We start from the raw sequence: 26,971 nt of genomic DNA on the forward strand, positions 1-26,971 counted from the left end.
AGAGAAGACAGAGGAGCACTGAGGACTGGGAGAGAAAGAACTGCTTTAAACTGTGGGTTCAAAGAGACAGAAACAGGAACACACTGCGGAATGGTCTTTCTGTAGTCTTGAAAATACCATAGCCATATCAGAGCCAATGGAAAGAACTCAAGTCCAACACAGTTTCAACCCAAATACATGACACAGCAAATGCCTTACCTCACAGCAACCTTCTCATAACTCCACATAAACATACAGGAAGAAGAGGTCTCTCTGCTCTGACTCAACACTCCCTGTATATTAACCTTAGCCCAGAGCTGAAGGTTATATCTACAGTAATAGACCCTAACAGTGTATCGCTGATGATGGATTGGTCTAATGCATTCTCTGTGTTGTTGTCATGTCCTATAGAGGGACCAGAGGTGGACCACCTCACCACTTTAGACTCATAAGGGGGATTAAAAACTCTCTCTCACACACACACGCACACGCACACGTACACGTACACGCACACGCACACACACACACTGGGTTAGGACCCACTTCATGAGAAAAAAATGAGAGAAACAGAGAGAGAGACAGAAACAGAGACAGAAAAAGACAGAGAGAGAAATAGACACACAAACCAAATAAACATAGAACACACTAAAGTCGATTCATATCTGGGCTGTCAATGAACTGAAAGAGAAAACAAGAAGGGTTTTTTACACTATCAAAAGACACATTCAAATTTACATACCAATTATAACCTGGCTCAAAATATTCAAATCTAAAATTGAAGTGTGGGGTCAATCAAGATTTAAAAAATGGGGGGGGGTGTCTTGGAGGGCTGGTGGTCTGGCAGTTGGGAGCTTGGGCCGGTGGCTGATGGGTCGCTGGTTCGGGTCCCCGTTTTTTACCTTATGGGAGACCCTGGTTGCTTCTGTGGGTCGCTCTGGATGGGAGTCTGTTAGATGACTAATGTAGATGTTGAGCGGCTTCACTGCAAGTAGATTGTTTGTTTTAAATATTCAATATAACAAAGAAAATAGTGGGACAAACGTCCAATTGAAATCCTGCATGCAGAATTCTGCAAAAGCATTCTTAGAGTACAGAGGAAAGCCCCAAATAATACATGCAGGGCAGAATTAGGCCAATATCAATTACTAATTAATATCCAAAAAGTAGACATCAAATTCAATAACCACCTAAAAACAAACAACCCTTACTCATACCACTACAAAGCCCTGAAATGGCAAGAGATGAACATAGAGAAAAGTCCCCTCATTAAGCTAGTCCTGAGGCTAAGTTCATTAACCACTACCAACCCAACAAAGCCTCAGGACAGCACTCGGACAATCTGGCCCAAACTAATTATAACCAAACAAAAATAAAATTATATTACCTATTTGGAAAACATAATATAAAATCTCAAGATAAACTTCAATGCTATTTGGACCTAAACAGACAGTACATGGTGGCAGACTAGCTGTAGAAAGAAACAGAGGAAAAACTGTACAATGTACAGACTCAGTGAGCATAGCCTTGCTATTGAGAGAGGCCGCCAGGCCCACTGCCCACAAAATTAGGTGGAAACTGAGCTGCACTTTCTAACCTCCTTCCAAATGTACGACGATATAAGATACACATATTTCCCTCAGATTACAAGGACCCAAAAAGGATTTGAAAACAAATATCGATAAGCTTCCGTATCTGTTAGGTGATATACAGCGCATCCGGAAACACAGTGCTTCCAGTTTTTTATTTTTAATAAATTTGCAAACATTTATAGAAACCTGTTTTTGCATTGTCATTATGAGTTATTGGGTGTAGATTGATGAGGGAAAAAAACCATGTAATCAATTTTAGAATAAGGCTGTAACGTAACAAAATGTGGAGAAAGTCAAGGGGTCTGAATACTTTTCGAATGCATTGTACATTTACATTTTTGTAATTTAGCAGATGTTCTTATCCAGAGCGACTTACACGAGCAATTAGGGTTAAGTGCCTTCCTAAAGGGCACATCGACAGATGTTTCACCTACAGTGGGGAAAAAAAGAATTTAGTCAGCCACCAATTGTGCAAGTTCTCCCACTTAAAAATATGAGAGAGGCCTGTAATTTTCATCATAGGTACACGTCAACTATGACAGACAAAATGAGAAAGAAAAATCCAGAAAATCACATTGTAGGATTTTTAATGAATTTATTTGCAAATTATGGTGGAAAATAAGTATTTGGTCAATAACAAAAGTCTCTCAATACTTTGTTATATACCCTTTGTTGGCAATGACACAGGTCAAACGTTTTCTGTAAGTCTTCACAAGGTTTTCACACACTGTTGCTGGTATTTTGGCCCATTCCTCCATGCAGATCTCCTCTAGAGCAGTGATGTTTTGGGGCTGTCGCTGGGCCACACAGACTTTCAACTACCTCCAAAGATTTTCTATGGGGTTGAGATCTGGAGACTGGCTAGGCCACTCCAGGACCTTGAAATGCTTCTTACGAAGCCACTCCCATGGATTGGCTAGACCAATCCATGATCATTGTCATGCTGAAAGACCCAGCCACGTTTCATCTTCAATGCCCTTGCTGATGGAAGGAGGTTTTCACTCAAAATCTCACGATACATGGCCCCATTCATTCTTTCCTTTACACGGATCAGTCGTCCTGGTCCCTTTGCAGAAAAACAGCCCCAAAGCATGATGTTTCCACCCCATGCTTCACAGTAGGTATGGTGTTCTTTGGATGCAACTCAGCATTCTTTGTCCTCCAAACACGACGAGTTGAGTTTTTACCAAAAAGTTATATTTTGGTTTCATCTGACCATATGACATTCTCCCATTCCTCTTCTGGATCATCCAAATGCACTCTATCAAACTTCAGACGGGCCTGGACATGTACTGGCTTAAGCAGGGGGACACGTCTTGCACTACAGGATTTGAGTCCCTGGCGGCGTAGTGTGTTACTGATGGTAGGCTTTGTTACTTTGGTCCCAGCTCTCTGCAGGTCATTCACTAGGTCCCCCCGTGTGGTTCTGGGATTTTTGCTCACCGTTCTTGTGATCATTTTGACCACACGGGGTGAGATCTTGCGTGGAGCCCCAGATCGAGGGAGATTATCAGTGGTTTTGTATGTCTTCCATTTCCTAATAATTGCTCCCACAGTTGATTTCTTCAAACCAAGCTGCTTACCTATTGCAGATTCAGTCTTCCCAGCCTGGTGCAGGTCTACAATTTTGTTTCTGGTGTCCTTTGACAGCTCTTTGGTCTTGGCCATAGTGGAGTTTGGAGTGTGACTGTTTGAGGTTGTGGACAGGTGTCTTTTATACTGATAACAAGTTCAAACAGGTGCCATTAATACAGGTAACGAGTGGAGGACAGAGGAGCCTCTTAAAGAAGAAGTTACAGGTCTGTGAGAGCCAGAAATCTTGCTTGTTTGTAGGTGACCAAATACTTATTTTCCACCATAATTTGCAAATAAATTCATTACAAATCCTACAATGTGATTTTCTGGATTTTTTTCCCTCAATTTGTCTGTCATAGTTGACGTGTACCTATGATGAAAATTACAGGCCTCTCATCTTTTTAAGTGGGAGAACTTGCACAATTGGTGGCTGACTAAATACTTTTTTTCCCCACTGTAGTTGGCTTGTGGCTTCAAACCAGCGACCTTTCAGTTATTGGCCCAACGCTCTTAACCACTAAGCTACCTACCGCCCCATACATATATACATAAATATACATTAATACAGCAGTTTGCAATCATCGCAGCATCATTTGTGACCTGCTGCAATAAGAAAAGGGCAACTAGTGGAGCAGAAACTCAAGTAAATGAAACCTATATTTATCTGATTATTTATTTTCCCTTGCCATTTGTACTTCTACTATTTGCACATTGTAACAACACTGTACATACAGTAGTTAATATTAATATAACATTTCAAACGTCTTTCTCTGTTGAAACTTTTGTGTGTTTAATGTTAACTGTTAATTTGTTATTCTTTATTTCACTTGCTTTGGCAATGTAAACATTGTTTCCCATGCCAATAAAGTCCCTTTGAATTGAAAACCTAAAATGGTTTCCAGCTGTCCCCATGGGAGAACACTTTGAAGAACTGCTTTTGGTTCCAGATTGAACCCTTTTGGTTCTAGGTTCTAGGGTTCTACATGGAAACCAAAACGGTTATTTCTACCTGTAACCAAAAAGGGTTCTACTATGGGGACAGCCGAGGAACCTTTTTTCTGTAGACGCAGAGAAACAGACACTAGCCACTTAAATCTTTTAATTCTTCATTCACTTTCCCTCCCCAAAACGAGACAGTCTCCATAGGGCTATAATGAATAACCATTTGCTAAAGACCCACAAATTATTGATGTAAAATAAGCAATGATATTTGTTTTGTTTCTCAATGTATTGCCATTAACAAGTAACTTGCAATCCAATAAATGTCAGTGTAGCTTTCAGTTAATTAAATGGCAGAATATTAGACTGTAATGCAGGGTGGCGTTTATATCTCAATTTCCACAGACCACAATTTACAGCCTGGACTTTATTTGAAGGGAACCACAAATAATGGCAGTGAAGACGTCAGGGGGATGGACAGGAGATCACATTAATGAAATTAGATAAGGTAGAGCGGTGATATACACAGCACTCACACTGGACAGACTCACTTGCGGGTGCATGGGTGATGGATGGATGGACACAAATACACACACATCTAGAGATATGCAAACTCAACGACCGCATGCTGCCGTGACATGCTCAGCTGCTCATGGGATGGGGGTTGGCTCATATTGTATATTGGTTGGCTTGTATTGGTATTGTGTGTGTGTGTGTGTGTGTGTGTGTGTGTGTGTGTGTGTGTGTGTGTGTGTGTGTGTGTGTGTGTGTGTGTGTGTGTGTGTGTGTGTGTGCGCGTGCGTGCGTGCGTGCGTGCGTGCGTGCGTGCGTGCGTGCGTGCGTGCTGCAGGATGCCATAGCTGGGACTAAATTGGTGACCAGGGAGCATCCTCTCTCTCCTCCTCTCTCCCCTCTACCTCTTCTCCTCCCTCCTCTTCTGTACCCTTTGGTTGGCTGTACAGTGTGAGGACCTGTCACCTCATCAGGGAAACTTTCTCTGTCTTGAGAACTTCTACACACACACACACAAACACACCCCTAATCCCCCCGGTAACAGGGAGGTGTCACTTGAGGAGGCAGCTGCAGTCGACTGGGTGACGGCTCTCCTCAAATCAGAAACCCTCTTACCTGTCAACAGCAACCAGGCCCCCAGGCTACCACTGTCACACACACTCAAACTCACACACAGACACACACACACATACACCAAACTCACCAGGGGGCGGGGCGAGATGAGGGATGAGTGAGGGATGTTTCAGTTTTAGTCTGAACAGTGAGGCTGATTTCTGTCCCGACAGTGAGACCCAATTATGAGCAGTGACAGTTTGGCTGTAGTTGGTAATGCAGGTTAAGAGTGTGTGTGTGTGTGTGTGTGTGTGTGTGTGTGTGTGAGACAGGGGGACATAGAGGCGCTGAACTGTTTTACTATGGCAGCTCTAACAGTACTTGAGAACACTGTAGGAATCACCAGCACTGTAATTGACTAGCATTAGTCATCACAGATGAGTGGGTAGAGGCTAACACTGTCAAATAAATAAAATAATACAATGTATCTTTCTGTTTCCAAGCACACTGACAGCACATTTTTTTGCCGTTTCCAGTTAATTGTTTAATGTATTGATTACATTCAAAGTGGTCCGTCCGTCTGTCTGTCTGTGTTTAATCTGGAAGCAAGAGTCCCACCCAGGGACGGCCTGTTCAATAGGGCGATATGGGCGACGCACTGCCAAACGGGAAAAGGAAGGGATTTTTTTTCTAATCAATTATATCACGGCAACAGTAGTTATCAGTGTTGTAATCTATACGTCTGATCTGCCACAGTGCCACACTGCCACTAAATGTCGAATCAGGCTAAAGTCGTGCTTCAAATGGCTCCACCCCCTTTTTGGGCGATTTCAGTCAGATTGAAAATCGCCCAGAACTTCTGTCATAGACTCCCATGTAAAATCTATTTTTTTCAAATTTCAGAGCCTTCAATACAATCTCAATGGGTGTCTGTGGGCTTGCACTTACGCGCTTTCGTCATACGTTACGTAACCATGAACGTAACTGAGAAAAGAGTGGATTGTTTGAAAGAAGTTCCTTTTTGTCGGCGAACAAATGAAGATAAATTGGCAACGAAACAATTAGGACCTCCCAGACCAAATTTAATAATTCAACAGGTTTCTACTAAAGGCGGAAAGTCCTACACCCGAGGATTTTCCAAAAATTGGTACGAACGAAAAAAGACATTGCCACTCACTCAACTGGATGACGAGGGATACAGGCTAGCTGTCCGCCGCCACAACGATGAGGTTAGTGTTGATAATCACAAGTTTACTGGATGTGGATATGGTGTAATAAAGGCAGTTTATTCAGAGGTAAATATATCTGGAATCGCGTTCACGGACCCGTTCGTCAAACTCTTAAAAATGAACTTGGGCTGGGAATTGCCAGGAACCTCACGATAAGATATATGCATCAGCATTGCGAGTCTCATGATTCTATACGTATTGCGATTCGATACTGTGATTTTATTGCGCACCATATGTCTGTTGCAGAGGGATCAGAAAGCCATGAGAACGAGTTTTGATCAGTCATGGAAATAAAAGTGCTGAAAACAAATTGGCTCCCAATGTGAAAAGATTGAGAACAAGCTATGAAGGAACAATAATGGTGTTTTGGTGCAGGTACAGCCAACTAGCGCTAAAATATTGCGATATTGTCAATACAGTATATCGTAAAGTATCACTATGTAACTCGATTTCTTTCACCCCAATCCCTCAAATTAACGGTAAATAACTGAATTGTTTGCCCCACATTTAGCTAAGATGATTAGCTAGCCAGCTAAAATGTTTTAGTTAGTTAGCAGTCGCATCTACAATAGTTTACTGTCAATAACATGTCTCCAAAAATGACGTGGTGTCTCCAATTGTGTTGACATTTTACAATTGCAATGCGCATCCATGAGTATCCACTTTCTGTAGCTCAGCTGGTAGAGCATGGTGCTTGTAACGCCAAGGTAGTGGGTTCGATCCCCGGGACCACCCATACACAAAAATGTATGCACGCATGACTGTAAGTCGCTTTGGATAAAAGCGTCTGCTAAATGGCATATTATTATTATTATTATTATTATTATTATTATTATTATCTGAAGAGAGCCCCGAAACATTGTGTGCAGACATTTTATGCAATAAATGAAGTAGGTTCAATCTAGTAGTTCTGATCTTCTGATTGGTCCTGATGAGTTGGGCGAGGTCCCCTGCAGGCTACTGTCACTGTTGCATTGGCTCTGAGTCGGGTTCTCTGTCTTCAAATGTTCAGCCTAAGAGAGGGGATTTTTGTGTGTGTGTGTGTGTGTGTGTGTTTAACAGTGATGATGTGTGTGTGTGTGTTTAACAGTGATGATGTGTGTGTGTGTGTGTGTTTGTGTGTGTGTGTGTCCTCAGAGCAAGAACTCGTGAGTTGGAAGAACTGAGAGGCCTATGGCGTGGGTGTTGTCCTTGGCCACCTGCTGACAAGATAGGACCCTTTTGTCCATTGTTATTGGATAGGAACAGAACTTATAACCAGCTCCTGACCTAAATAGATCTTAGCACAACATTTTACTCAACATATCATATTCCATATTCACTATAACAAATATATTTACTACGACATTAGCAAGAACCGCCACATCCTCAGCCGGCTAATCCAGTGTGTGAAGTTTTGCGGAGTGTTTGAGTTAGCTTTGCGAGGCAAAGATGAAACTGAGGGCTCCACCAACCCTGGTAAGCCAACACTTTTGAGATCAGTCAATAAATGCTTCTGGTATTGACTTATATGCTGCCCCTGTCTTCATGTTGTTGCTGGACATATCTTTTTTTAAATGTGTGTAGGTCACCTAAATCATCAGAAAAATTGCCCCTCCTGAGAATTTTTTCAGGAGCCGCCACTGGTCCCACCGTATGGTGCAATCAGACAAATTGCCAATACCTCAGTCATGTGACAGTGGCTTTGTGTCTGTGTATGAGAGAGGAGTGAAGTGTTGTCAATACTGGCCTGTGTACCATGTTGACATTCTCTCCAATCTCCTCAAACATACACAGCCAATACCATGGCAATACCTAGGAATATCTCTCGTCTTCTCATGTTGTCTCAATTACAAATACACTACACATTAACATTTTGAAGAAAAACAACAACAACTTGGGTAAAAACAAAACAACAATCCGTTTTTTGGATAGCTTGTACTTGCATGTTAAAGTAATACACAATGTAGAAAACTCAAACTAAAGCAGAAGTAGTTGGCACCCCAATGGTGTAACAAGCTCCCTCACGACGCCAGGACAGCGGAGTCACTCACCACCTTCCGGAGACATTTGAAACCCCACCTCTTTAAGGAATACCTGGGATAGGATAAAGTAATCCTTCTACCCCCCCCCCCCCCAACAACCCTGACATTGCAAGTGCCATGCTCTACCAACTGAGTCACACAGGAGCACCTTGTTCATAAAATCAAACCGATTCACTTTTGATGTAAAATATTATAATTGATTCATATTTTGGTTATAGTGAAACATTACTCCTTAATTTAAGCACAGTCCAACAAGCAACACACGATTCTAATGTGTTCCGCAGTCTCACACTGTCAGCGTAGAATGAGCCTCACTTTCATATAGGACAACACTGCCCTCCAGTGACGGGAAGGAAAAATATATTTTTAAAACAGTGATCACCAACCCTGGTCCTGGAGAGCTGCAGGGTGTGCTGGCTTTTATTCCAGCCCGGAACTAAAACAGGCGAACAATCTAAGTGATTTCTAATGTAGATCTTGATTTGTTGAATAAGGGTTACGATTAGTAACCACTGGACACACACACTCACAGAGCCTCTCTCTCTGTAGAGTGGACCCCCCCACACACACACCCTCAGATAGAGGACTCCATCCATGTCTGCAGTATGAGAGATGTAACTGGTTGTTAGTATTGACAACGTCCCGTTGCTGTGACGACAGCCTATCCCTGCACTCCAATCTGAGCTGGACATTTTCTATTGATCCCTGGCAGGACCTCATCGGCAGCTCTAACATATTTACGAACCTGTCACTCCATGCCATCGATCAACACGTCCTTCATCTGAGCCTTAATTATATGCAAAGACAAAAGATTTTCTCATTATTGTGTTTAATCTAATGAAAGCAGCGTGCTACGGCAGGGGCCAGTTCAGAGGTCCTGGGACTATTGGCCCTGGAGGGCAGCGCTACGGGTTGAAGTTTTTAATTAGACAGAGTAATGGGATTCAGACAGAGAGACTCAGATGTCTTTAGAGTGAGAGGTTGGACAGGCATGGAAGGCTGTTTAATAGAACACCCGGTCACAGGCTCTAACCTTTATTGACTACGTCTCAAAGCTTATCACGGTTTAGCATCAGACTCAAGCATCAATAATCCAAAACTATGTAGGGACTTGAGAGATTGGAATCTGTGCTTAGCTGGTCAATTCAGAGAGATGAGCACCAAACCACAAGTGATGTAGATATTCATGCCATGAAGGGGTCTGGAGCCAGTGTCTGTATAGCCAATCATATTTCACTACTGGGGGGGGGGGGGGGGGGGGGGTTCAATTATTTAATGCACCACTATTAAAGAGCTGGCTTTTTCGGGGCTACTTTGAGTAGTTTCTCTCTCTCTTCGTCATTTTACGTATGTCTTTCTAGCTATATATCTCCCTCTTTCTCTTTACCACTTTCCATTAGTGCTCTCTAGAGTGACATTGACACCTTTATCCAGGAACTGTGTAAATTGACAACCATGCAAGAGAAATAAGGCATAAAATCACTCAAAAGTGAGTGCTGGAGAGAACATTTCCAAAGAACATAACTGCGTTTTGGCCATACATGTGATCGATAGAATGTTCAGTGATAAGAATGTTCAGTGATAGCATGTTCGATGAAGACTGACAGAATGGGATAGAACTGTGGAATAAAATGATGGTGTATAGAAATGTGGAATAGAATGTTGGTGTACTTACGGAATGTGATTGTTTGTGTGCTTTCTCTCAGGCCCTGCTGCTTACATGCTGCCCTCTGTGCTGGGGCCTGCCACCGTCAACAAAACCTCCGCCCCTAACTTCTCCCTCCGAGGACGCAGCAAGATAGGCAGCTTCCACGAGGACCTGCAGAAGGTAGATCTGACATGTCAAACACAGACTCTTCCAAATGGACATCTCACCTGTCCTCTTTATGGAAGATGAACAGTTTGCATTAGTAGGCCTATTGTTAATTGTTTCTTCCCTCAGACTTCTTCCCTGTGTTTCCATCTGTCCATCAGACCCCTGGTCCAGGGACATACAGAGTGGTGGACCCCTGCACCTACAAACACAAGCCCCCCCACTACAGCATGACAGGACGCAACAGCATGCCTGGAGACACCACCATGAAACCAGGCCCCGGAGCTCACCACCCTGAACAGGCAAGTCACCTCATCATCCCCATATCACTCTTATATTACTGTTGTGCAATGATTAACATCTTAAAAGAAAAAATATGAAAATATCTTCTACAAAGTGTTTTTCTACCCACTGTTGCATGGGTAGTGCCCTAACTGCCTGTCTTCCATTGGAAGGTGACCTACCATACTCAATAATCTGAATGCTGATAAATTTTATTTGATTATATTTAACCTCCTGATCCTTAATTTTCCACAAAGGTTTTGTTTAAGTTTTTCATTAATCATCATTTTAAAAGCCGTCAGCCTGCTACTCAGATCCTAAACCCCATAGAAATGAGGCGCATTAAAGTGAGTTTGATCGAGAGGCGACAGTAAACAGGTTTATTATTGTCTCAATCAGGCCTAGACATATTTATGTACTTGTCACATTATAAAGGTCTGGATGTCAAATGTTTAACTAATGCCAAAACCACTGTTAGATTAGTTGACTTTGATGTATTCTGAACACTCAAGGCACAGGCACATTTTCAGTCAAGTGCAGATGAGATGTTAAAATGAACACACCATGCAAGCTGTTTCTCTTGAGAACATTGTAATTGAACATTTATGTGAAATCACATCTGTCCTTAAAATACAATGTAAACATTGTGTACACCCAGTAGTACAGAGGCTGCCTACGTAGCCTGTTTGAGTGAATTGGGTGTCAATTGACAGAGCTGAGCAATGCCACCACCTTGTGGTTATTTAAGGAATTATTCTGACTCTTCCATCAAATATCTATATTATTATATATTTTTGTATTTTGTCCCATCGCTGCAACTCCCGTACGGACACCGGAGAGGCGAAGGTCGAGAGTCGAGAGTCGTGCGTCCTCCGAAACACCACCCAACCGTGCCGCACTGCTTCTTGACACAGTGCCCGCTTAACCCGGAAGCCAGCCGCACCAATGTGTCAGAGGAAACGCCATAAACCTGGCGACCGAGTCAGCGTGCACTGCGCCCGGCCCGCCACAGGAGTCGCTAGTGCGCGATGGGACAAGAACATCCCTGCCGGCCAAACCCTCCCCTACCCTGGACGACGCTGGGCCAATTGTGCGCCGCCCCATGGGTCTCCCGGTCGCGGCCGGCTGCAAATATCTATAATTTTGAAAAAGCCGAGTTTCCGTAATATTGGGGGTCAATTGGTAGGTTTAATGTCTGCTGGTTTATCCAGCTGTCAAAACACAGACAGATCTAGACAGACACAGCATATTTTTTAACAAGTTCTGACTGCATTGCATAACAAAAACAACATGAATAATTGTGTTCTTCATTTTGGTAAATTATTAACAACATGTTTGTTTTTTTGCCACATTGTGATATAAATCTGACCTGCCTGTCAAAGTTGCGTCTCCATGGTAACGTCGTCGTAGTGAGTTTGAGGACAACCAAAGTCATAAACAATCAGGGACCCAGGTTGGTCCAATCCACGTGCTGTGTCCTAGGGCGACGCGCCCAGTGCCAAGAATACAACTAACTACAATACAGATTGTAGATAAGGTCGATCAATGTTTATCTTGCCGACGGATGTCCATTTAGATAAGCTTGGAAATGATAATACAGCCAGACCAGACGCGCGGTCATGGTTGGTGTGGAATAACTTTTTTGATCGACCGTCTCCTATATTGACTACAGTAACGTTAGTAGGCTATATGGTGGTAGGCTCGTTCAATACTTTCGTCACTACTAGAATGCTGCGACGTGAACTTTTTATTTTCGAGAGAGAATCTAGATTAAGATGAAATCGGTTGAGGCAGCAGGGACCCATAGACAGTATTATGATTTTTTAAAATAATGTATAACAGTTAAAATAATCGACCTATTTTATTGAGTAAAGCAAGTAACAGTCACACACAGCCATTTCTCACCTGCCTTCAGTGCACAGTTGCTAAGAAACTTTAGCGCGCCAGTTGAGCGCATGACATTATTATATTACATAATAGTGACGTGCACGTCACTATTGCGCCAAAGTTAGTTTCGAACACCAACCAAACAGACAAAGGAGCTCCAGACACGAGCACTGACACACCAGCACTAACAAGGTTGCCAATTACCAGAATGATTGGCAATCTGCTTACAGCTATCCTAAAAATAGTTTTTAGAATGTTTTGATGGAAATGACTATTGAGGATGGGAATCTAAACTGGTTAATAGATTCTAACCTCTGTCTTCTCTCCTCCCCAGACTAATCATGTCAGGCATTGATGTTTGGGTTGGCTCCTGGAGGCCCCATAAGCCCCGTGGCCCCATCGCTGCTCTCTACAGCAGCCCTGGACCCAAGTATGCCCTGCCTGGAGCCACTGGTACAACTAACTTAGTGATTGACTGATTGATTCATTGGTTGATTGGTTGTTACCTATTGATTAGTTGGTTGATTGGTTTTATTTTGGGGTATAAACTGACATGGGCAATCATCTTCACCTCTCCTTCAGGTCTGAACTACCATGACCCCAGAATGCTGAAAGGGCCAGCGTTCAGTTTTGGGACGCGCCACCACAAGTTCAGCTCAGACTGCTCCCCCGGGCCGGGGTACTTGGTTCCCTCCAACATCACCAGGATTGGGCGTGACGGGACCCCTTCATACTCCCTCTACAGCCGCCCCAAAGACCCCCAGCTGTTCCAAACCCCTGGACCTGGTCAGTAACACACACACTTGCAAGTTCACACACACAAGCATGCTCAAAACTCACACACCGTCTCTCAGAAACTACAACACATACAGACTCAACACATATAATATGAGACTGTGTTCTTACTGTCTGTTTGGTGTTTCAGGCCGCTACTCCCCTGAGAGGTCAGGGCAGTCTGCATATTACTCTGCCCCTGCCTACTCCCTGTCTGCCAGGAGCAAAGGCTTCCGCAACGACCAGACCCCAGGTAACATCCTCTTCAATAATGATAACAGTCCAACACTGTGGCTTTAAGAGACGTAGATTAGAATGCTGGCTGTAGAGTTTTAGAATGTGATCGATAGAATGTTCAGTGATAAGAATGTTCAGTGATAGCATGTTCGATGAAGACTGACAGAATGGGATAGAACTGTGGAATAAAATGATGGTGTATAGAAATGTGGAATAGAATGTTGGTGTACTTACGGAATGTGATTGTTTGTGTGCTTTCTCTCAGGCCCTGCTGCTTACATGCTGCCCTCTGTGCTGGGGCCTGCCACCGTCAACAAAACCTCCGCCCCTAACTTCTCCCTCCGAGGACGCAGCAAGATAGGCAGCTTCCACGAGGACCTGCAGAAGGTAGATCTGACATGTCAAACACAGACTCTTCCAAATGGACATCTCACCTGTCCTCTTTATGGAAGATGAACAGTTTGCATTAGTAGGCCTATTGTTAATTGTTTCTTCCCTCAGACTTCTTCCCTGTGTTTCCATCTGTCCATCAGACCCCTGGTCCAGGGACATACAGAGTGGTGGACCCCTGCACCTACAAACACAAGCCCCCCCACTACAGCATGACAGGACGCAACAGCATGCCTGGAGACACCACCATGAAACCAGGCCCCGGAGCTCACCACCCTGAACAGGCAAGTCACCTCATCATCACCATATCACTCTAATATTACTGTTGTGCAATGATTAACATCTTAAAAGAAAAAATATGAAAATATCTTCTACAAAGTGTTTTTCTACCCACTGTTGCATGGGTAGTGCCCTAACTGCCTGTCTTCCGTTGGTAGGTGACCTTCACCAGGATCAAACCTCCTAGCTTCTCTTTCGGAATTCGTCATTCCGAGTTCATCGCTCCACTCATCGTGGACGTGGTGTAATAGGAGCCCTTCCCTCTCCTCCCTTCCTTCTTCTCCTCCTTCCCATTTCTCCTTCCATTTCCTCTACCCCCTTAACCCAGCAATAAATAAAGCAGTATCAAAATGCTCTGCACTGAAGAAAGCAGTTACTTGTGCGTTATTGTTATGTAGGGCCTATGCTGCATTGAGTAAAATGATGCTGACAAGCTAACCTGACAATCACATATCCTTGTTGATGATGAGATGAAAAAGTTAGTTATTTTTTATATTAATAAACACAATGGTTTATCACACATTTTATTTGAATAACTGAGAAGAATACATAGGCTATCCAGCATGCTTGAATGTTATGAATATTTCTGTGAAAAAAAGGATTAGTCCTACTGCACAAACACTACTTCACCTGTGGCCTACCTTCATATTTTGTGAAACCCTTAAAATCCTATTCCAGTCTCCTTTTCACCTCATTGAACACCTGATTTACTTAACAAAAGGCACATCTCAATAGGTAGCCCAGGTATGATATGACATTGCCAAACTTGTCAAAACGTGGTAATCAATCAATAAAGACATTTTCAACAATGACAATGAATGTACTTTTTTCACTCATGGAAAAAGAAAACATGGATACAATCATTAGTCCAAAACAGAAGTTTTGCAACTAAAACTAGAGTTTCTATTGGACAAATTCAGGTAGATCCAAAGATCTACGCTCTCCGTAGCCGATGTGAGTAAGACCTTTAAACAGGTCAACATTCACAAGGCCGCAGGGCCAGACGGATTACCAGGACGTGTACTCCAAGCATGCGCTGACCAACTGGCAAGTGTCTTCACTGACATTTTCAACCTCTCCCTATCTGAGTCTGTAATACCAACATGTTTCAAGCAGACCACCATAGTCCCTGTGCCCAAGAACACTAAGGTAACCTGCCTAAATGACTACCGACCCGTAGCACTCATGTCTGTAGCCATGGAGTGCTTTGAAAGGCTGGTCATGGCTCATATCAACATCATTATCCCAGAAACCCTAGACCCACTCCAATTTGCATACCGCCCCAACAGATCCACAGATGATGCAATCTCTATTGCGCTCCACACTGCCCTTTCACACCTGGACAAAAGGAACACCTATGTGAGAATGCTATTTATTGACTTCAGCTCAGCGTTCAACACCATAGTGCCCTCAAAGCTCATCACTAAGCTAAGGACCCTGGGACTAAACACCTCCCTCTGCAACTGGATTCTGGACTTCCTGATGGGCCGCCCCCAGGTAGTAAGGGTAGGTAACTTCACATCCGCCACGCTGATCCTCAACACGGGGGCGTGGTCAGTCCCCTCCTGTACTCCCTGTTCACTCATGACTGCATGGCCAGGCACGACTCCAACCCCATCATTAAGTTTGCAGATGACACAACAGTGGTAGGCCTGATCACCAACAACGACGAGACAGCCTATAGGGAGGAGGTCAGAGACCTGGCTGTGTGGTGCAAGGACAACAACCTCTCCCTCAACGTGATCAAGAAAAAGGAGATGATTGTGGACTACAGGAAAAAGAAGAGGACCGAGCACACCCCCATTCTCATCAACGGGCTGTAGTGGAGCAGGTTGAGAGCTTCAAGTTCCTTGGTGTCCACATCACCAACAAACTAATATGGTCCAAACACACCAAGACAGTCGTGAAGAGGGCACAACAAAACCTATTCCCCCTAAGGAGACTGAAAAGATTTGGCATGGGTCCTCAGATCCTCAAAAGGTTCTACAGCTGCACCATCGAGAGCATTCAGACTGGTTGCATCACTGCCTGGTATGACAACTGCTCAGCCTCCGACCGCAAGGCACTACAGAGGGTAGTGCGTACGGCCCAGTACATCACTGGGGCCAAGCTTCCTGCCATCCAGGACCTCTATACCAGGCGGTGTCAGAGGAAGGCCCTAAAAATGTCAAAGACTCCAGCCACCCTAGTCATAGACTGTTCTCTCTGCTACCGCACGGCAAGCGGTACCGGAGCGCCAAGTCTATGTCCAAGAGGCTTCTAAACAGCTTCTACCCCCAAGCCATAAGACTCCTAAACATCTAATAAATGGCTACCCAGACTATTTGCATTAAAAATGCATTGTTGGTTAAGGGCTTGTAAGTAAGCATTTCACTGTAAGGTCTACTACACCTGTTGTATTCGGCACATGTAACAAATGAAATTTGATTTGATTTGAGATCCCCAATGACTAGTCCTTCCACTTTTTTGCTTCTGTTTAAGCAACGTTTCGCAACAGAATTTAGCCAATCATAAACTAGTATTCAACAACGCTGCGGTATAATGAGGTATAATAAGAACGTTGGCGACCAAGATATATTTTTACATGGGGTGTCTCATCCTGCGAAAGGGTTTGTACAGGCATGCTGGGAACATGAGCGAAGACAGAACACAAGCTTTGGGTGGGTAATACCCAGGCAAAAGAGATGGGACTGTATGGAAGGGAGTTTAGTTCAACAGTAGTTATTCTTGTAAATCCACCATGGCTACTCCCGCCTCCAGTAGTTGATCTAGAAGTGTTGGAGAGACTACAGAAATATAGGGAGGGTGTTGATCCAGCTGATTTCTTTAAGAGACGTCTGGAAACTGTGTATCAGGATTGTGTGGCCATTTACACAGATGGTTCAAAAGATCCAAGGACAGGACGTACTGGGTCAGCATTTGTAGTGCAGGAATGTGGGGTGGAAGTCAGGAAACGTATTACAGGTCATCTGGCTGTATACACGGCAGAGCTGATGGCCATACTGTTGGCCTTGCAGTGGGTGGAGGAAGTCAAACAAGACAGAGTAGTTATTTACTCTGATTCATGTGCAGTGTTAATGGGTCTCCAGTCCTTTAGCTCACATAGCAGACAATACCTGCTTTATGAGGTGCTACAAAACCATGGCAGGATTAAACAGATGGGTTTTCAGATAAGATGTACTTGGGTCCCAGCCCATGTGGGGGTGGAGGGGAACGAGGCAGTAGATGAACCGTCTAAACAAGCACTTAGTAGTGGAGATGTTGATGTTGAAGTTTCAATGAGCAAGGCAGAGGCAAAAATACTGATATATACAGTGATGGTGCAGAGATGGCAGGAGCAGTGGAATATAGATAATAAGGGAATGCATTTATTTCAAGTACAGAGGAAAGTCGGGGAGGGGAGGACGGCAGGAAGGGACAGAAGAGAGGAGGCTATTTTTACAAGATTAAGGGTGGGACACAGCCAGTTGAATAAGACCTTAAATGTGATAGGAAAGCATCCAACAGGAAAGTGTGATTATTGTAAGGAAACAGAGACCGTGGAGCATGTATTGCTACAGTGTGGGCAGTATCAGAGGGAAAGAGAGAGGATGAGATCTAGGGAGAAGGGGATACAGGAAATTAGTTTAAAGAGGATATTGAGTAGAACGTCATTAGATATAGTCTCAAATATTTTGTCATCTAGGTAGGATTTCGTTTCTTCCTGTCTCTGGCCCACACTCCAGTACAATAGGTGGCGGTAATGCACTATAACGTTGGATGCCAACCGCCGATAAACCCCACCGAAGAAGAAGAATATATATTTTCAGGCAATAATAGGAACAGCCTCGTTTAAAAAAAGGGGGGGCTTGTAGCGTCTGCGTTGCATAGAAACAGAAATTCTCTATGGAAGCAGTTGCTACAAGAGCATGAAGATGCTAGCTAACTAGCTACAATGTTTTTCCATCGATAGCTACGTTAACGTTTTGCTACTTATTTTGCTAGACTATTGACAGCTAAATAAGGTTGTTAGATATAGCTAGCCAGACATATCAAATGCTCCTGACTGGATGTAAGCCTACATTAGCTAAACGTAATCTAACGTTAGCTAGTTAGATAACCAACGAGTTGAAAACACACCAGTTTCGCTAGCTAATACGTTAGCTTGGACATATGACTTCAAATGGATTCGGGTCATAACGTAACAGTTACATGCAAAGGTGTGTCTAGGTAACGTTAAGCGGTTTAATTTAGCTAACTCAGAAGCTAGCTAGCGTTAGTCACAGTGTAATCACAGACTAAGTGCAGTTAGTCATCTTGTTCCTAGCTAAAGTTAACTTCTAACCAGGTAGCTAGCTAACTAAGCCGCTTTGCGACGCAGCTGATTTCGCCATCCTGAAGTAAGGATGGCAGGCGACGCCAGTGGCATTCCTGAACTGGACCAAGATAAATATGATGCAGATGAGCAAGTCAAAATCATCTGCCTTGGGGACAGTGCAGTGGGCAAATCGAAGTACGGAGTTAGGGAGCATGCCAGCTATCTCTTGTCACAGCAAATTCACCTCAAAGATGATAGTGCTTACTTTTTGTGACCCAGGAGATAGCTGGCATGCTCCCTAACGGCCTCTTGTTGTCTTTCAGGTTGATGGAGAGGTTCCTGATTGACGGATAGTATCCTTTCTCATCTATTCATTCTGCAATTGGGTTGAGTGTCACATGATTACAGAATACATTTATCAGTATTTTGGGTTAATGTAGCTAAGTAAGTGTTGCCTAATGTTGATAGTAGTAAATGGAGAGAAACCCAATGCCTTCTCAATTCTTCATGCAGTGACCGATTTAGCTTGTAACTGGTCAGTCATCCAGCGTGCCGACATGCCTTTTGACCAGCAATGTTACCATATGCTGTAGCTACGGTACAGATAGTTGACAGAGTTTATTATATTCCTTAACTTGTTCTCCAGTCGCCCCCAGCAGCTGTCAACCTATGCCCTGACGCTCTACAAATACACTACCACCATTGACAGAAAGGCTGTATTAGTAGGTATGTTTATGAATTGTTTCCTTATCAAAATCTCTGGTTTAAACTGATGAGTTGTTAAAATAGTCAGCTGGTTTTAAATAAACTGATCTGTTATTGCTGTGAACCATAATCCTGCTGTTCTGTTATCTGGTTGCCATGCTATCTGTTTGGTTGCCTTCAGCTGTGTTTGTGCTTATGTCTGCCCCAAAGACTTCTGGGATACGGCTGGACAGGAGCGGTTCCAGAGCATGCATCCCTCGTACTACCACAAGGCTCACGCCTGTATCATGGTAAGACTTCATGCTAGCTTCTAAGACAATACTACTACAAGGCTTGCACTTATGTCATAGCCTGTATCATTGACTGTACCTGGGTTTGTCAGGTGTTTGACGTGCAGAGGAAGATCACCTATAAGAACCTGACCAACTGGTACACAGAGCTGAGAGAGTACAGGCCTGAGATCCCCTGTGTGGTGGTGGCTAACAAGATAGATGGTGAGACCAGCCAGACAGGCTTATTCTTCACATCTTCTATTCCCTTCCCACTTTATTTTTTACTCGGTTGTTTCTGTTGTTTGCAGCTGATATGAAGGTGACCCAGAGGAACTTTAACTTTGCCAAGAAGCAGGGACTTCCTTTGTACTTTGTATCTGCTGCTGATGGGACCAATGTGGTCAAGGTGAGGATGGACAACACTGACCTCCTTAATTACACACCATACTCTGTCTGTATACTGTATTCCCATGCATAACAAAAAAAGGGGGGGGGAAATTCTGTGTTCTAAAAATGTATCCTAGATGTTTAAAGAAACGATCAAGATGGCGATGTCTTACAAGCAGAACACTAGTGACTTCATGGATGAAGTGATGCGGGAGCTAGAGGTACATATTTCTCTCTCTGGATAAAAGCACTCTGATAATATATGCCCTCTTATTTCCTTTGTTTCACTCTCCAGAGTTACCTGCAGCTGTTTGACTGACAGTTGCTCTGGCACTGTAATTAGAATTAATGTATTCGGTGCACATCACATTTCATTGAACAGAAAATGTGAACGATAATACATTTGGTCTTAGCGTTTAGGCTCTGATCTGCAGGGTGCTCCCTGCCCAAGGAAGTGCTCAGGTAATTAATTTGATCATAGCCAAGCTAGGGGTAGGGAGCAGAACCAAAAGCAGGCGTGGGGTGGGGTGGGGTGTGGTGGTGGTGGTGGGCAAAAAGCAGCAGCCTGCAGATGATGTGTAATACACATCTTACTGAGGTCCATTTTAGAGTCTAAGGTCTCTATTCAATCCGTAGCGCTGAAGATTACATTTCTAGCGAACAATCTAACGCTTCATTCAGATTGAATAGTGCCCTAAATGACTTAAGTGCACTAAAGCTACTCCTTTTCTGAACTGCATCATCATAATCTATCTGTGGAAGACCATCTCCCATCGACAGCCAGCTCCCTGAATTATTATTTTGTATAACTTTTTTTTTTAGCGACTTTGAGATTCTGTATGAAAAGCGCGATATAAAATACATTTATTATTATGTTTTTTTTGTTCATCTCTGACTTGCAGAACTTTGAGCTGGAGCAGAACAAGGAGGAGTCGTTACAGACGGCTGAGGAGGGACTGAAACCAGAGAGCCCTGAGTCTGTCTGACTGGATGTTGATGTGGATACATTATCCTCACATTATTGACACGTTATCTTTACTTTATACTGACGTTGTGAACACAAGAGCTCTGATTCTGACTACAATGCAGCTATGGACACTGTGGATATGTTATCCAGATAATGTCGACATTCTACATCTCTACCATGGGAGAGCCTTGCTCCTGAGTGACTGATGTTGTGGATATGTTATATTCATGTTATTCTCACTTTGTGGACATGTTATCCTTACATTCTCCTCGTGTGTATTTTATGCCATGGGAGAGCCATGCTTCTGTGGGACTGATGCTACGGAAATGCTAACCCTTGACCCATATAATAGTAGTGACCTGTGAGAGCTGGGGAAATCTATTGATGTGAGAACAAACATACTGTAGGATAGATGTTGTCAGGCAGGGGGAACGTGTGCCAAAGTGTGTGAAGCAGGCTATTTATTTGAGGTGATCTAGAATTTGAAGCGTTTTAAAATGTGGGGCTATCATTCCTATTCCTGCTATTTTTGGAGAGCAAAGTGAAACTGTGAACGTGAAGTCTTTGCTACTTGTGATTTTGTCATCAGCTTTTGCTCTCTGAAGCTTTTACCACACGTTTATGGGGATTTGTACAATTTAAGGTGATAGTGGGGTACATGTATGTAAAGGCTGCTATTGTTGCTCTTAAGTGCTACAGTGTAAAGCCAGAGCTTTTATGTCATGTCTTTCATGTATTGTCTTGTGGTCCTCTGTAGCTCAGCTGGTAGAGCACGGCGCTTGTAACGCAAAGGTAGTGGGTTCAATCCCCGGGACCACCCATACACAAAAATGTATGCACGCATGACTGTAAGTCGCTTTGGATAAAAGCGTCTGCTAAATGGCATATTATTATTTATATTATTATGTATTTTAAACAATGAATGTACCTTGTAACCATGCGATGGCATTAGCGACTGTTAGATATTATTTCAGTGTGGTTTAAATCCTCAATACTTGTCACCTGACATGGCAAGGCTGCATCAATTTCACCAATAATTCATTCCAGTGCAGTTATCGATCAATGTAAAAAAAAAAAAAAAAAATGCCATTTAGCAGACGCTTTTATCCAAAGCGACTTACAGTCATGTGCGCATACATTTTTACGTATGTACAAGTTAGATATACATATATATGATGTTAGTCAACTGGAAGTGTTGCGGAAGTACAGAACTACAATGAATGACCACTTCTAAGAGGTTCATGATCTATGTGTAATAGAACTCAAGGACTGTTTTCTATCTATATCAGTGAAGTGTTAGATTGCACAATAGAAATGTAACATTGCCTTCACATTTAAATCACTCTGAACTCCTGCGATATGGATTGAATAGAGCCCTTAATGTTCTCTATGGAAAACACTTTTTTTTTATCTGTATGATATCCCATTGTATCCTATGAACTGTGATAAAAAAAGGCCAATTTCATTACATACTATGTCTGTTGCCGGTGTGCTTCACTCAGGGTTTTAACCCAGGTTATAAATGATTTGGAATTAATTTTTTTTATTCTTCACTGACTACTGTTAAACTACAGAGCCACAAGGCAGCAATTCTCCACCAGAGGGCCTCTTGAGTTTTCCAGGGGAATAACTCCGGTCACAACTGACATGGCAGTTGGCACAGCTAAAGCTTTGGCCAAAGTAGATCTCAGCAGCGAGACCAATGAGGAGCTGATACACAGGATTCATGTTTTTAATTATAAATTTATTACATAATATAACAAACATAGATCTCTGTGGTGGAGCTATCACAGCTGTGGACCTGCCTCGGCCTCACTACCCTGCCTCCCTTCCCTATCTGTTCCCTTATGGATGATAAGAGAACCATGCCTCTGGGTGAAAAGGGTTCAACTGATCTTGTCAATGGTGGGACTGACCATAATATTTGTTGTGTTTTCCATGATTGTTTTTTTCCAGAAATCTACTCAATGGCCATTGGCCACTGTTCTGTCTTCTATTCCAGTCTGTTTACCCGCTTCTGCCCTGACCTCTTTCAGCATGGTGTGTTTGGGAGTAGACATGGTTTCTCCCCATCTTCACCCTCAGATGCTAGTTAGAAGCAGGTAGCCTATATCTCCCTCTCTACAGACTAATTGATGAGGCTATTTTAATTTCAACAGCAAAAACAATTGCCCTTCCTGTATCTGAGATTACACAGAACTGTATCTTAAAATACTGGCGTTACCAATAGTCACAGTAACACTGTCTGGCAAAAATCTGTACATCTATAGCACCAAAGTGAACGCTACTATTTTATTCTAGTTAGCTAGCAATCTGACCTTTCACAGTTTCACCTCCTACCACATTTGAAACATACTGTATATGCTGTCAGGATTAATCCAACAATGCTAAACTACTGAATAATATTAATCTACTGAGGTTGTCATTAATCCAGTGTTCATCATTAGTTTCAGCCAGGCTACAGTTCTGTGTGGAGTTCAGTGTCTTTGAGGAAGATAAAGAGCCGGGATGCCTGGGGATCAAGATGAGGGGATGTTTAGATTGGCCAGGCAAGGCCCAGACATAGCCTGTGATAGATCCACCATGTTAAACTTCACAGTGCAAACAAGGAGAAAGTCAACAATGAAGAAAAACCCTTTGAATGACGATAAGATCATTGGATCCAGTGGTGGGTCTACCAGATACCCTCTCACCGTGTAGATTGTGCTTTGTTGATTAGAAAAGAAGAGGAAGTCGACCGTACAGAGAAACTCATTGGTGTGAATGAAGTGTCTACCTCACCTTTCTGTGTCCCGCAGCATGGGTTTGCATCTGTATAGGCTACCTGTGGTAAACCTACTAAGGGGTCCAACTAGGTTCTCTGTTACTGACGTGTTTTCTAACCAGGAAAGCAACTGGAGTCCAAACTGCACTGTGTGTGTGAGCACATGTGTATGCCGGCGTGTGCGTGTGTACAGTATGTGTGTACATATGTGCTGTGTGTTGAAACCCATGTCAGCATCTCTCAGCATCAGTTAGACAAGCCATACAACAACCTTCATCACATTTAAACCAAGCAATACTTTGATACCTTGTCTCAAAATAGAAATAGAAATGTTAATAATGCAAAGCTCATAAAATACCAGTCATTTTTCAGGTTATATATATATATATATATATATATATATATATATATATATATATATATATATATATTCCTTTACAAAACATAAAAACGACTGGAGTTCCACTCCAAAAAGGTTGTGTCCAGACAGTGGAGAAGCTAAATGAATGTCTGTATTTCTCAAGATTCCCAGGAGATGGCACCATATTACTGAGTAACAGCTCAACAACTTCGAATCTAAGGTAGTCCTATTAAGAAAAATACACCATTGAAAGTTTTTAGTTATTTTTTGGCACGTTTTTCCTTCTTTGTTTCTTTTTTTGTCGGTCCTCTTCAAAATCACCTCTTCACAGCATACCCTAAAAAACTCTCAAAGTCTGAAAATGGAAAAAGGAACAAAGAGTGTGTAACAGGATGAAACGCGGAGCAGAGAGTGCCAGTGCACCTGGTCATGAGGAGAGTCACAGGGAGGTGTTGTAGGGCAGATGGTAACACTGTAATTGTCTGTGTCTATGTCTCCTATTGAAGCCAGAGCCCAAACCCTGCCCAATGCAGACAGAGTCTCCCACACACAGACAGGGCCTATACGGGAACAGACAGAATGTAAAAAAAGATTCAGCTGTATCTGATGTTCTCGCTCTCAGCACCCAGTATTGTTTTGATCTCTCTCTCTCTCTCTCTCTCTCTCTCTCTCTCTCTCTCTCTCTCTCTCTCTGTCTCTGTCTCTGTCTCTGTCTCTCTCTCTCTCTCTCTCTCTCTCTCTCTCTCTCTCTCTCTCTCTCTCTCTCTCTCTCTCTCTCTCTCTCTCTCTCTCTCTCTCTCTCTCTCTCTCTCTCATCAATGAATAGATATCAAAGGGTCCTATAATGAATATGGAGTTCAGTCTGTGTCTCTGTGTATGCAAATGTGTGTGTGCACCACGTGAGAGTGTGTTTGTGTGTGTGAGACACAGTCACTGCCAGGAATCTCTGATGGTATTAAGGCTACAGCGGACTAATTTCGAGGGTTTGAACTAGCACACACACATACATACACGCACCACACAGAGGAGAGGGGAGAGTGTACAGAGAGTCAGGGTGTTCCTCCCTTCACAACCTGCATGCGCTGTAACGATTGGTGGCTGTAATGCTAGCACCGTGTTTTGTGCAAATCATCTCCTAGTTCAGAGTTCATAGAAATAATAAAATCTGATCACACCTTTTTTCCTAGGTGATTAACTATGCATATATGCCAAACATTCATATATATATATATTATTTTTTTGATTTTCAAAAATGTATATGAAAACTATCATATATACATTGCTTTTGATTAATAAAAAAAGCTAATATTTGTATTTTGTTCATATTTACAGGGTGTACGTCATTTTTAGAGGTTTGAATATTTTTAGGTTCTCCTTTTCTTGTTCACTCTGAAATTCAGATTACCGGTAGGTGAGTGAATAGAAAAAATTCTAAACGTCTTAATCCAAGAGCTACAAAATCCACCCCTATATTATGGGGGGGTGGGGGTAATAGAACATAACAAATAAACACAAACCAATAATCAACCCCACACAAACGCCTAAATGAGTCAGACGGTATGGTAGGAGCCCAAATGATATCATTTTCTCTATATAGTGTCCCAAAATGTAAAATGTAGGGCACTATGGAGATAAGGATGTCATTTAGGACACCACCTATGTCACCAGAATCAGGATTGAGATCGTCTGTGAGGTCCAATGTGAGACAGTGAGCGTTATCCCTACAACCTTGACACGACATTGAATTTACCACCTGCTAAACGGATACAAAGGAAAGTTTCACAGAGATAGATTGGACTGGTGCGCGGCTCCATGCCAAGGATCTTAACTGAGCATAAAGGTTTCAGTGCTGCTGTTGACTAGTTAAGGTTTTAGTGGTAGTAGTGCCCACCTGGGTCACGTTCAGGGGAGTCCAACGTTAAACAACAATGTAGATAGAAATGTATTATAGAGAACAGACATGCTTCAGTGTTGCGAAACATATACTACATATTCTTTACCTACAAATGGCAATAATAAACTTGTATAATAGGGAATCATGTTTGTTCTTTATAAGACGTTCATGACAGTTCTATCTGCGGTATTCAGAATGTTGCTCCCTCCTAAACGCACCATTGTTGTTCTCCGAGAGAGTATTGATCTACTACTGTGTTGTTGTGTGTATGGATGACACTCACTGTCTCTGACTGTTGAGAGAAGCTACTCACGTTACAATTGTTGATTTCTTAAGACATCCCGTTCTATATCCCAAACCATGGTCTCAGATGTAAGTAATGATGCTACCGGTCTTAGTTTTGATGACGACTGTGTCCGTGTGTGTGAATCTAAGCGTGTTATTTGTTTGACTAGGTGAATGTTCATGTGTGTATATACAGATGTAAGATCTTAATTTGAGCCAGTTTGCTACAGCAGGAAAATAATCCTGCAGCAACAGGAAATGTGAATTATTATGTGGATTATAATTCATGGACATTTTTGTAGGGGTTGATACATTTTTCATAAAGGAAAATCAAGTCTGACATTTCAAAGTGGAAATTACAAACTTCAGAAGCCTTTTTAAACCTCAAATACACTACAAGTTTTACATTTCCTGCATTGCAGGAAAGTTCTTCTGCAACAGGGTGATAATTAAGATCCTATCTGTATATCTCTACATCTGAGTGTGTATTGAGGTCACTGGGGTTAAACTGGGGTCAACTGTGGTTTCACACCCCTCACTGTGTGGGATACCCTTCAGTATGACGGAAGACTGCAAGAAAACAAACAGAAATGAAAACAACTCTCTTTTCAAGACGTGATGCAACTTCTCATGCTACTGTTCAGGAAAGAGTGACCATAGAATGACAGTTCATCAACAGTGTGTTGTATATAGAATACCATGTATAGTTTTAGTCAAGTTGTATATTTTATGACAAAATTTCATTTTTATAGATCTATATACTTTTTTTTATATTATATTTATATATATATATATATATATATATATATATATATATATATATATATATATATATATATGTATAGAGTTGGTAAAAACAAGTAAATTGTTGGTGGAATAAATGTTAAAGTTTTCTCTCTGTACTCTGTCTAGAAGTAGGTGTCAGATGCTCTTTTGTTTATAACATATCTTCTTTTCAACGTTCTGTCATTTGTTTT

The 26,971-nt window shown here is 42.5% G+C and overlaps 3 protein-coding genes across 3 annotated transcripts; all 3 read left to right on the top strand.

Moving 5' to 3' along the window:
• Positions 1–10,100: 10,100 nt before the first annotated feature.
• On the top strand, positions 10,101–12,009 carry LOC311136982 (ciliary microtubule associated protein 1A-like; the record flags this gene model as incomplete). The annotated part of the gene is made up of 3 exons (XM_084171315.1): positions 10,101–10,228; positions 10,375–10,515; positions 11,878–12,009. The coding sequence occupies exons 1-3, from the start codon at positions 10,121–10,123 to the stop codon at positions 12,007–12,009; spliced, it is 381 nt and encodes a 126-aa protein (XP_084027441.1). The 5' UTR covers positions 10,101–10,120.
• Positions 12,010–12,723: 714 nt separating this feature from the next.
• On the top strand, positions 12,724–14,338 carry LOC311136844 (ciliary microtubule associated protein 1B-like; the record flags this gene model as incomplete). Its single annotated transcript, XM_084171136.1, has 6 exons — positions 12,724–12,835; positions 12,965–13,168; positions 13,308–13,409; positions 13,659–13,780; positions 13,927–14,067; positions 14,221–14,338. 6 exons carry the CDS (start codon positions 12,724–12,726, stop codon positions 14,308–14,310), a joined length of 771 nt encoding a protein of 256 aa, XP_084027262.1. The 3' UTR covers positions 14,311–14,338.
• Positions 14,339–17,928: 3,590 nt separating this feature from the next.
• Positions 17,929–21,756, top strand: rabl2 (RAB, member of RAS oncogene family-like 2). The gene is made up of 8 exons (XM_084171221.1): positions 17,929–18,554; positions 18,683–18,712; positions 19,006–19,085; positions 19,275–19,354; positions 19,447–19,558; positions 19,645–19,742; positions 19,861–19,944; positions 20,626–21,756. Exons 1-8 carry the CDS (start codon positions 18,448–18,450, stop codon positions 20,707–20,709), a joined length of 675 nt encoding a protein of 224 aa, XP_084027347.1. The 5' UTR covers positions 17,929–18,447; the 3' UTR covers positions 20,710–21,756.
• The last annotated feature ends 5,215 nt before the right edge of the window (positions 21,757–26,971 follow it).

Source organism: Coregonus lavaretus, assembly GCF_964263955.1.
Source record: "Coregonus lavaretus genome assembly, chromosome: 11".
NCBI lineage: Eukaryota > Metazoa > Chordata > Actinopteri > Salmoniformes > Salmonidae > Coregonus > Coregonus lavaretus.

Bases quoted from the DNA above. Each gene is read 5' to 3' on its own strand.
- rabl2 (XM_084171221.1), top strand. From the start codon at position 18,448: ATGGCAGGCGACGCCAGTGGCATTCCTGAACTGGACCAAGATAAATAT. The intron at 19,559-19,644 runs GTGAGACCAGCC...TGTTGTTTGCAG, and splicing joins GGTGGCTAACAAGATAGATG to CTGATATGAAGGTGACCCAG. The intron at 19,945-20,625 runs GTACATATTTCT...TCTGACTTGCAG, and splicing joins AAGTGATGCGGGAGCTAGAG to AACTTTGAGCTGGAGCAGAA.